Raw genomic sequence first — 12,500 nt, 5'->3', positions numbered from 1 at the left:
TGCACTGTATTCTTGTGTGCATCCTTGGTGCACAGTAGCCTGCCTGGCAGAGAGCCCAGTACATGTTTATGCAAGGAAGGATGGAGGGAGACAAGGAAGGAGAGAAGGAAAGAGGAAGAAATTGATCCAAGATTAAGTGGTGGAAGTGATATTTTTGATGTTTGATATGGTGGAAGTCTTTCATGACTACTCACTTCTGATCCAGTTTACTTATAACTTCCAGCCAAACTCAGTGCCCAGTGCATCTGAACAGAGCCAGGGACCAGACCATCCAAGTTTAGCAAGCTATATTTTAAGGACTTTTCCAGGTATTCAATTGAGTAGCTAAACAGGGATTGACTGGCTTGTTTCATTAAAATTTGTGATCAGGGATATCCAGGGCATTCTATCAATCAAACACCTTGATTTTATTGATTTAAAGTTGTGTCAAACTTTTCCTTCTTCTATTCACTCTCTTTTCCTTTAATCTTTCCTTTTGTAAATATATAGAGACAATTTAAAGATAAGGCAAATATGTTCCAGTCACCTAAAGTCGTTATGAAATGCAGGTAGGTAATCTGGACAGGTAGGTAATCTGGAACAAATGACAAAGAACATGGGAGAAGTGTATGTGGAGTGGGAAGAAAAACATAATTGTTGTTGTTAGGTGCCATCTAGTCGGTTCCGACTCACAGCGATCCTATGTACCACAGAACGAAACACTGCCCCATTCCGCGCCATCCTCACAAGTGTTGTTATGCTTGAGCGCATTGTTGCAGCCACTGTGTCAGTTCATCTCATTAAGGGTCTTCCTCTTTTTCACTGACCCTCTACTTTACCGAGCATGATGTCCTTCTCCAGGGACTGATCCCTCCTTATAACATCCAAGATATAGTCTCACCATCCTTGCTTCTAAGGAGCATTCTAGCTGTACTTATTAATAAAAATAACATAATTAATGAAGCTAAATTTAAGTGAACTACTCTATGCATCTGAGTAACTTTATTAATAATGTGAGTCAAACTTCCTGACTCTCAAGTTTGCTGGGAATAAGAAGGGAAAAAAACTACCTAACGGAATTGTGGACATCAAATTAAAGAGTTTGTAAACTGTAAAGAGCTACATAAACACCAAACACCAAACCCATTGTCATTGAATCGATTCCGACCCATAAAGACCTTACAGGACAGAGTAGGGCTGCCCCACAGGGTTTCCAAGGCTGTAATCTTTACGGAAACAGACTGCCACATATTTCTCCGTCAGAGTGGCTGGTGGGTTCGAACCTCCAACCTTTCAGTTGGAAGCCGAGTGCTTAACCACTGCACCATGAGGGCTCCTTTCAAAGAGTTACATAGATGTTACCTATTTTTATAATTAAAGCTTAAACCCATGAAAAAGAATAAATCTGAACAATTCAGGTTTGGAACTTATAAAATGATTAGTCCAAGGAAGTTATCACATATATATGCACACACACAGGCATATGTATTTACACAAACATGAATGTGCATATATATTTACACAAACATGAATGTGTGATTCAGGGTAGGGAGCATGTCATGGACATCTTTTATTTTTCCCACAGGAGACAACAGAGTGTTAGGTACAATGCCTGATCATAGCGGGCACAAAAATACATGAGTTTTGTTCAATGATTACTATGAAATCATGATTTTGCTTTGATCAGAGGTATACAACGGCATGTCTGTGTTTGGATGGCAAATATACAGCACAGTGGTTAAGAGCTCAGCTGCTAATCAAAAGGTTGGCAGTTTGAATCCACCAGCCACCCCTTGGAAACCCTATGGGGCAGTTCTACTCTGTCCTATAGGGTCGCTATGAGTCACAATCAACTCAATGGAAACCAGTTTAGGTTTGGTTTAATCCAGTAGGGTCCCTGAGTGGTGCAAATGGTTAACATCTAGGTTGTAAAACAAAAGGTTGGTGGTTTGAGTTCACCCAGAGGTGCCTCGAAATAAAGTCCTGGCAATCTACTTCCAAAAAATCAGCCATTGAAAAACCCTATGGTGCACAGTTCTACTCTGACACACATGGAGTTGCCATGAGTTGGAATGAACTTGACGGCAACTTTTTCTTTTTTTTTTAGTAATAGAGCAGAAGCAATACCAGAATAGACATAACATGAGCCCAGGAAATCCTGTCTGATCGCAGAGGGAGCGTTAGGTCTCAAACAATGGCACTGACTAGTGAGGACTTGTCTCTATGGGCATCTTAACCAACATTTGGGCTGGATCTCTGCCAAGGAGGCCTGTCAATTTCTTTGTTGGACTACTTTCCCATTTCTAGCAAGGGTAGCTACAGAAAATGAAGGAGTTCTTAGGTTCTGACTCAATTATTTTTTCACAATACATTTCTCAACTTCCTGGTTCCATGTCTACATCAGGATGTGACTTCTGAAACTGATCAACTTTCAATTCCTTCAGGTTTGGTCAAGTAGGATAGACTAGCTCATTTAGACTTTAAAAATCCTGTCCACCTGGGAGAGAATGAGGACAATATCCGTACATTGATCCTCTTGGTTGAATAAGCCTGCCCCACCCCTATGAAAATCAACGTTTGTTATGAATATTTTTGTAAATGGCTTTTATGAACACTAACTTTTTGGATCATTTGGTTTTAACTGCAACAAAATGACCATCTATGTGCAGTATCTTGGAAACTAAAATGAACACTGAATGCTTTGCATATAGATTACCCTTTATAATTTTCAAATTAATTTTATACATATGTGTATAATTTCTACACGTATTTTTTCCTCATTTGATTTTCACAATATAACTAATGCTCAGAGCAATTAAGTAACTGACAAACATTTACTCAACTAAAGCTCAAGTTTTCTGATTTCACTTTCAAAATTATTCCACGCTTATAAAACCACAACAACAGGTAGACAGGTACTCAGCTACCAGGTACATTAAATATAACCTCCAAATAATCGATAATTGAACATACTTATAATTTAAATAATCTTATTAAGTGCCAGGGCTTTGGGTCTTAAACTTAATTTTTCTCCATCTAACTAAAAGACTCAACTACTTCCTAGCTTTGAAATCCTTAGGTTACATACACAAAAGAAATATTAGTCCTGAGAAAAGAGGCTAAATTTGACTTAAGTGACTCAAAGCAAAGTAGCAATTACAACCACATGTAAATTCAGTTATGGGACTGGAGGGAGGGAGGACCTTCAGAGCCAATGAACAGTTTTGTGCTATACATATTTTTAATCCACTAATCAATAAACATTTATTAAGTGTTTGATACAGATCAAAAACAAAGTATTAGGTGCTGTTTATACATTGTATAACCCACCCTTAGTCACTACGGCCTGCCCCCTGCACATCAGACCATAATCACACACATGTGCACATGGAAACAGTCTGCATTACAAACAGAAACAATCAGACAGTATTTCCTCCCCATTTTTGTGTTTGTCCACATATCCTAAGTATTTAATGGTGCTACCAGCTTAAGATAAGTAATGAGCATTTTTAAAATGAAACCTCTACAGTTTTGGTTAGGGAATAACATAATCTTAAAAAAAAAGTTCTCTACATAAAATATGTTAGAATAAGAAATGTATCTTCAAGCAGAATCATTAGCAACAAAGACTCAAAACACGCTTACATATTTTCTCACAAAATGTATACTCTCATGTAGCAACTCTTCATCCATACTTTTTATAGAATTCTGTCATTTCTAGAAAAGTCTAAATACTTTTGTTGAGAAAACTATAAAAATTCAAGTCAATGAACAATTTTGGTACCTTCTCGTAACCGAACATTTTTACAAAAAAAGTTTCAGGGTAAGTAAAAATCCTGCTTTCTATAGTTTGGATTTCTATTTCTTACATGAATAAATATACTTAAGAACTCTTTTATCATATTATCTTCCTAGTATGGTTTTCTTTTACAGCTTAATATTTCCTGCTTCCACTCAGTATGAAGAAAAACTATAGCTTTTCTTTTTTTAATCATTTTGATGTCATTACAATAAACATCGCTTCTAAAACAGGACTGTGAGGCAAGGCCCCCAAACTGGAGCAGAGTCCTTCCTCTTCAATGGCTAACTGTTTAATTTGTTATTTCAGAAGTAAACAAGCCTACTTGGAATTTTGCCATATTTGATAAAGAAAAAAAAAATTCCTAAAATACAATCACTCACTCAATTGTTCAAATATCTTTCCATTCTTTTAAAGTAAACTATCTGGCAAGACCCATAAATATATCTACGCCACTTATACAGGTCAGCTAATATGGGTTAGGCTGTTTCAAGCACTATCTGACTAAGCACATCCCACACGTAGCTAACAAAGTTACAGTACATCCTAATATTTTAATCAACCACAAAGAACAATAATAGGTCTGACTGCTGGGCTGACAGTCATCTTCTCACTCCTGTGAAACCTAGCTCTAATATTTGACGGAGCCTCCATTACTTGGCGGCCCATCTAAAAAGGCCAACAATGGAGACCGAATGAAGTGGAGTGTGCGGTACCTCCGTATCTACATAAAAGAGATTAGAGGCGACAGCGTTCCATTTTACAGCTCAATCATATTGTGTTAGCATGCGCTTATCCGAGCGCGGACGAAATTGAAAGAGAAATAAAAAAGAGTCAGGCAGATAGGAAGCAGAAAAGCGAGGCATGAGCAGTTTCGAAGGATATAAAAGGATGCTAATGGCGGGGTCTTGTCATTCTTAAAAAGAGCTATTAGGGCACCATCATCTGTTCTTGCGCCCTTACGCTCCTCCAACTAAAGTCAAGCATTTTCTAAAGCCCTAGTGATGTCTTCCTTCTATAGATAAAGTACGGTCATGCTTCATAACAATGTACTTTTCCATTTATATGATTTATTAGTGCAAGTCAACTAATTCTATTTACTGATAAAAAAATACACACACTCCATATGTATTTCTCTTCAACATTTTCTTTTGTTAAGTTCTTCACTTTCATATGTGTATCAAAAGCAAGTGCACAAAAAGTACATTCACAGCAGTGAAAGAAAGGTCTGATCTTAGATGCTAAACTTAATTTCGAAAATATATGCGTGTAGTATACAAACTGAGAACCCATAAAGAAAGCAAAGGCTTGCATTTTATAGTCTATTTTTAAAAAAAGATTTCACTCTAATTTTAACGTAAGTTTTAGAAAAACAATGAGTTTCGAAGTTAAGACTAACACGGGTGAAATTTCAGTTCTGACGACTTTGATTCTGATCCCAGTTATCAGGACCTGTTCCTGTTATCAAGAACACAGTTTTATTTTTATCAGGGCAGCAACGTGACTTTAATCTGTTTGTTCTTTTTATCTCTACCTCTCTCTCCCACCCTCCACGCAGCTGCCACCCGGCCCTCTGCTGTCCAGCCTTCCTGAACCCACAGCACTCTTTGGTATCAGAGTACCCCTCCTTCTACCTGAAAATGCCGTACGCCATACTTATTGTTGGAAAATTAAAAAGAAGTTCAGTTAATCTTTGTTTTGCTAGTCTCTTTCTGAAAAGCCAAGATACTTCTCACAATCCTTTGAAACACCCTCAGGGGCTCACGAGAATCAGAGCTGTGAATCATCTCTCCACAGTGATCTCTGGCATTTGCTGTGGAGAGAGAATACGTCAGCTCCCACCAATTCCAAGCCTCAGCTGAAGGCTGAACACATAATCGTATGGTAATTGTTCCCACCACTGGAAATGGTATTGCTCATAGTTATTTAAAGTTACTGTCTTTACAGCAGTCACTGTAACCCCTTCACTGTGACACATTTCTTTGTAAGCTGACATTTCTACTTAGATACACAACTGGACCCACAACTGGACGCCTGAGTCTTCCTTACCAGAAGGCCTCAGAAAGAACGGTTGGCTTTCATTGGTCTTTACGATGGGAGGTCTGTATAACATAAATGCATTCGCTTGACTTAAAAAAATCTCTTAATTTAGGGAGAACTTGGGCAGAGTCCTCTGAAATAACGGGTGGTTTGGAAATACAGTGACACAGTCTTTCACGCAGTTGTTGTTACCACCACCAACAATCCTATCAGCATTATTATTTTGAAACAGTTTTCAAATGCAGTCAACTGGGAGACTAAAACATCCAGATTCTACTCCAGGAAGCAATTCTGAACACATGTTTTGAAGGCACTCAGTACATATGTGCAAGTGTCTTTACCTCTCTCTGCCTCCCATCTCCCCATTTCTGAATTGAGGATAATAATACCTGATTCCTGGGTTAGGACACTGGTTCTCAACTGGGGGTGGTTTTGTCACCCAGGGGACATTTGCCAGCGTCTAAAGATATTTTTTGTTGTCACAACTGAGGGGTACTACTGTCATCGAGTGGGTTGAGGCCGGGGATGTTGCTGGACATCCTACAATGCATAGAAGAGTCCCCACAACAAAGAATGGTCTGACTTCAAATGTCAACAGTGCAGAGGCTGAGAAAGCCTGGGTTAGAATAACAATAGCTAGACAAAGGGACAGACAGAAAGACAGGCACGCAGATAGATGTATATATATATATATATATATATATATGCTGAGAATATATAATAATTATATATATTGCATACATAGACATATATAAAATGATATAATAACATAAATGACATAACATATATTATCTAAAATAGTTTCTTGGATACTTCAACAAATGCTAATTTTCTGTCCTTCTGCTCTAAAACCATTGAATAACACTTCCCTTCCAAACAAATGTTCATATATTGTTTAAGCAAATACTGGCTGTTCCCATTATCACAATTCCTAAACATCTTAGCATCTTTTAACACATCTTTTTTTATTTTTGCTTTTTCTAAAGGTCACATATATGCGATTACAGCCCATTACAACAGCAGCTGTGCGCAGGATCCAATTCTCACCCCCTTTCAGATGCAGTCATCCTTGTGCAGGCATCTTCTAAAGAACACACTCAGGCTTACCTATTTAACTAGTTTTGACTTAATTTGGGGTGCTTTATTAGCAAACAGTGTAAGACAAAGTAGCTGGGATAATACAGAGTGATGTTTAAATTAGTTTACAATTTGCTTGGCCCCATCTAGAACTGCACCGAACAAAGCCATTCAGAAATGTCAGCTGTGTTCCTAACCACTGTAACAAATCGTCGCCTGAACGCTGCACACCTAATGACTTCAAATTAGCTTCACTGCGATACTGCCTGACAGTTCGTTACGACTGTTAGCAACATAGCTGGCGTATCATGACCAATAAATTGGTTTCAGTGTGGGCTGGGAAAGGGACTTCCATCAATTTGATTAAAGAAATTACTGTAGCGTTCAAAGCATAAAGACAAACTAGTATAAGGAGACAGAAATAAGTTAACTGTAGCAGAAAAACATTGCTTCATCATTCAAAAACTTGTTTATAAACTACTTGCAGATCAAAGTTCAAACAAAGAAAAAATTAATCCAAGCAGAATACTAAAAATCTCAAATTGTGATCAGGTGCGTGCTTATCGATATTATAGGATGGATCAAGAAAGACGAATAATTAGGACATTTTAAACAACTAACTTTAAATTACCATGTGAGAAAATCTACCACGTCAATTGAACGTTGGCTTATTTGTTAGTTTATATATAAATTCACAGTAGATATTTCACTGTAAACCAAAGCAAAGCTGTGAGTGTGTATAGCAATTTAGAATAGACCGCCACTACGCACAACAAAATCAGCGATTCTTAAAAGGAAAAAAGGTACTACGGACTACTGCTGACACAGAAAAATTTTTTTATGGTGAAAAGAAAAAAGCAGAAGTATTTCCTTTAGGAGAAAGTATAGGCGTTTGAGAGAAATAAAGAATTTTTTTTTTTAAGTTATATTCTCTTTATCTACCTTTATAAAGAAAAAAAATTAACAAAATCTGTAGGTGGTACACATAGAGAGAGGTTTCTACTTCTGCTAGGATCAGCAAAGCTCGGAATTTAAACGTGATGAAAACAAACGCAGAGTTTTAAAAAAAAATCTTAATGAGAAAAATCTGAATTTGTCTAACTCTACATATATATATATCCTAGGAAAGTCACTGCAACCTTTTCTTTTTTGTTTTGCTTTCTGTTCAGAAAATGTACCTGGAATATGCTTCGCCCATCCAATGATAACCACCAACTCGCGGTCCGCCAGGTCACACAGTGTAGTGAGGGCTTTGATGTCACTGTCGGGGACAGTAGGGTCAGGCATGGCATAGATCTTCTCTGGTTCAGCCACCAACAAATGTGAGACAATCTTGTTATCTGCGGAATCAGACCAGAACACTACAAGATCACCAGTAGTATCATCCCTTTTTATAAACCTTAAAGTATTCTGTGTTTTGAAAAAACAATGTCAGGCTGCCTATAATACACCCCAAATAGCCCATTTAAGTTCAATACATGTATATTAAACAGAGTTCAGTAAAACCCACGGCAGGAAATAAGTCATTGCGGTGGTAACAGAATGTAGTCTTTTTCTTCTTCTTCTTTGCCCTACCTACCTTTGCTCAGTGAAACATCTGTCCTGCAATCAAAATGTTTATAGCAAACAGGTAAGAGAAATTAGATGGATGCTTTCTGGTTTGCTCTTGGATTCTTAAGTGGGATTTTGGGAAGCAGATTTAAATTGTATGTAACAGCTTTAAAACAGAAATCCAGAAGTAAACCCCTGAGATGTAGAATATAGTGTGGAAGGCAAAGAACTACTGATGCCATAGTCATCAAGGGTATGAGGGTCATTAATTGTTTTAATTCCTTTAAAGAAGAGCAGAGGGCAGAGCCCTCTGTCCGCGTGAATCACTGACGATACAACTCCATTTCCGTGGGGTGCATCAAACAGCAATGTCTTTGCTTCCCTCCTCCCCCCACACTCAGCCAGCCTTCCAAATATAGCCAGCATTGGTCTCCAGAAAAATACTCCGACTTAAATGTTACAATATTTTCTCCTCTGAGTGTCTAATTCTTTCATCCTAGATTTTCATCTGTTGTCTTTACTCCATTCTCTGGTTCAGCTTTATCCGTCTGAAATTTGTGATATATGTTTTAAAAATCCTTCATAAAATAAACACTGGAGATAAATGGAAAGCTTCACATCCAATATGGTTTATGGCTCAGGGGGATGTGAGAGTTTATGGAAGGGGCTGTAAAGCCTTGCCAAAGGAATGATTTTTCTCGTTGGCTCTATTTTCAATTTCTATGCGTAGCATCAGATTTTATACTTTCTTCTAAGTGAAAAGATACAAATGGGTAAGAGTAAACCAAAATATTTAAATGCTCTATGTACTGCTTCCCTGAAAAACCAGGGCATTGAGTGGTATCTCAGTGAATAAAGCCAAAGTTTCTGCTGGAATTTACCAGATCATTTGTCTTTCACTATAATTTTTTAACTTTTTTCATCCAAAATGAAAAGACCTCATATAACTTAGAATTGAAAAGGTAGTGTTCTTTTAGACTCCTTTCCTGAAATAAGAAGCAAATTTATCCAAACCACAATCAACTCTTTTTCTAAGAGTTGATATTCTAAAAATGTATTAATATGGCTCACATATGAAGTATAGTTACTGCAAACAACCAACAGTTAACGAGTCATTGGCAGTAATATTCAATTATCATCAAATTGAATAGGCAGATTTGGGGAGGAAATATTCCCAAATACTCTATTTCCTAGAAAAAAAAATTAAAAAGAGATTCTTTTTTAATCTGCAGGATCTGCAAAGAACGACTTTTGTTTCTTGTGTATGCTCTAGGAACAGCACCCTATGTTTTCAGTCACGCTTGGAAAAGTTTCAACTGCCATTGCTCTGACAATACAACAAAACCTGTCAGCAACCACCAGATTTCTCAGGATTAGAAAAAATGCAACAATAAAGGGCACACAAATGTAAACAAAGGGTATCTTGATTCTAGTTATTTTAACACAGGAAAAACGCTACCTGCCTTACCCAAGTCAGTGGGCACTTGACTTGAGGGGTCAGAGAAATTCGGTTGAATCTGTGAAAGCCCCAGCACTCAGGAAATGGAATAGCCAGCAGCACTATTTCTAGGTAAATCTTATTTAATGTCTCCCTAATTAGAATCAATAGAACCCAATTTTCATTCTTGGGCTTTCGCAGCACACAGTCAGGCAGGGTCCAGAAATCTCCCCCACCACTTTCTCAGCAAAGCCTATGGCACCATCTCTTGATGCTTATCTGACAGGATCTGAAAATTAAGTTTTATAAATCTTTGTTACAAAAACACACTAATTGGAAGGACTAAGGAAAATTAACACAGAGGCCTTTAGATAATGAGTAATGATTTATTAGAAGTCCTCTTTATCTCAGACAAATGGAGCTCGCTGAGATTGCTGTAATCTTCTTAAAGGTAGTTAACAAGCCACTTCCCAATTTCTCAGGTTTACAGAGAAAACTGTAGATGTTCCTCTAGCGTGAGGCCTTACACATGAGCTGGCGCTCATTTTTCTTTCAGTAGAGGAAATTATCAATGGTCTCACTCCATGCCCATGTGAAATAAATGAGAAATGGGCAGGCTGTATATGGTTGAATTCAGAAAAAACTAAACCTCTAATGAAATTAAGCATTAGTGTTTATTGCATTTTATTGCATTATCAGAAAGTTTTTTATTATAATGTGCAAAATCTGCTTAATGCTGTCCTAGATTGTATCTGCAGAACGCCAAACAGCTTATGTAGGCTGAGGAGAAAGAAGATGCCAGCTTAGAAAATTGAAGGTATAATCAACATAATGTTTTTTGGAAAGGCAAAATGAAACCATGCCATATGTTCACTTAAGCTTTAATTTTATGTAAAACTGGTTGCTTTTCCTTTGACATAGCTGAAATGTCCTCTCATTTACAGCTCAGGGTCTGTTTTATTTGTTTAACAGATCCCCATATGCTCATATGTCTGATACACAGCAGTGACCCCTCCTGGAGAATTGGGCTTAGAAGCAGACACTTTCTTTCCCTGAAAGCAGTGGTATCAAAAATCCCCCAGGCCTTTTCTAGAACTATTATAGATGCACTTTCCTCTGATGAGTGCTGGTCGTGTCGTCTTAGACAAAGACAGCTAAATGTGAGAATTATTTCCACCGAGGCACTTCTAAGCGCCTAGTATGAACTCTCTCCATAAGCATCCTGATATGTCAGGTCTGTTATACTACAGCTATTAAGTGATTTTTCAGAAAATGGGATACAGGTATTGCCTCAGTCTATATTCCAGCTCTTCTTAGTTAATGACAAAGAGAATGGGGCTTACATTTTAGCAATGTACTACTTGTCCTTTCAAATTGCAACCTGGCATCATAAAACCATGGACTCTTTAAACAACCCACGATGCCCATAAGGGCACCCGAGATGGAACCAACCACCAACTTATGCTTGTTTTCAGCAGAGCCCATTCCTGCCTTCATCACTTGCTAGCTAGTGTGCTAACCTTCCATAGCTCCAGATGAATGAGGCCCCTAATGTATTTTTGTTGGGAAGTTGAGCAGTGAAGCTCATTTAGTTAGTGAAAACTACCAAATCACTTTCTTGTGAACTCTGAAATGAACAGCTCCAATGAACTAATGATCACAGTATGATCCATTTTATAGACCTCTGAAAATAAGATCACCAGGAACTGCAAAATCCGCACTACATAAACTGTGCGTTAATATGCCGATGCTTCCACAAAAAGACTGGGTGAAAAATGGTAAGAGGGAGAAAACCATAGAAACCTTAAAAAAAAAGATAATAAGCCAAGTTGCTGTTGGTCCACGTAGGCAATCCTTGGGAATAAAGCCACAGTCCCCCGACAAAGAGAAGCCTCCTTAGAGTACGAAAGGTGGGCACACCAAAGCTGGTGTATACGGAGCCAACTGGGAGGGCTCCCCGTGTAGACAGCCAGACACATTTGCTGTACTTACATGGCTTTTTGGCTGGCTGAACCAGCTGAGGGTTCAGGTATGGGCTGTTCTCCGCGTCTATTCTGCGCTTGTACTTCTGTCGACCTCCACGTACTCTGTCAAGACGCACCCCTTTGGAGAAAGAAAGAAAGGTGCTGGCTTACTGTTTAGGTAGCTATCTCTGAGACCAGTCATATACTCAGACAGTAACACCCAGGGGCTCTGTGTTATTGTTGTTAGGTGCCATCAAGTTGGTTCTAAGTGACCCTATCTACAACAGAACAAAACACTGCCTGGTCCTGCGCCATCCTCACAATCGTTGCTATGGTTTAGCCCATTGTTGCAGCCACTGTGTCAATCCATCTCATTGAAGGTCTTCCTCTTTTTCATTGACACTCTACTTTACCAAGCATGATGTCCTTCTCCAGGGACTAGTCCCCCCTGGTAACATGTCCAAAGTATGTGAGACAAAGTCTCACCATCCTTACTTCTAATGAGCATTCTGGCTGTACTTCTTCCAAGACAGTTTTGTTTGTTCTTCTGGAAGTCTATGGCATATTCAGTATTCTTTGCCAATATCACAATTCAAAGCCATCAACTCTTTGGCCTTCCTTATTCATTGTCCAACTTTTGCATGCATATGAG

The 12,500-nt window shown here is 38.3% G+C and overlaps 1 protein-coding gene across 3 annotated transcripts in view; it reads right to left on the bottom strand.

Moving 5' to 3' along the window:
• ESRRG (estrogen related receptor gamma) overlaps nucleotides 1-12,500 on the bottom strand; it is a 641,420-nt gene that overhangs the window by 62,268 nt on the left and 566,652 nt on the right. For all 3 annotated transcript variants that reach the window (XM_004375935.2, XM_004375934.1, XM_004375933.2), the window contains 2 exons: nucleotides 11,877-11,987; nucleotides 8,074-8,235 (listed from right to left, as the gene is read on the bottom strand). In XM_004375935.2, coding sequence (XP_004375992.1) covers nucleotides 8,074-8,235; nucleotides 11,877-11,987 — 273 coding nt within the window. The remainder of the gene's footprint in view (nucleotides 1-8,073; nucleotides 8,236-11,876; nucleotides 11,988-12,500) is intronic.

The sequence above is a fragment of the Trichechus manatus genome, unplaced genomic scaffold (genome assembly GCF_000243295.1).
Source record: "Trichechus manatus latirostris isolate Lorelei unplaced genomic scaffold, TriManLat1.0 scaffold00039, whole genome shotgun sequence".
NCBI lineage: Eukaryota > Metazoa > Chordata > Mammalia > Sirenia > Trichechidae > Trichechus > Trichechus manatus.
Note: the sequence above shows the minus strand (reverse complement) of the source record. Positions and strands in the feature narration are given on the sequence as shown.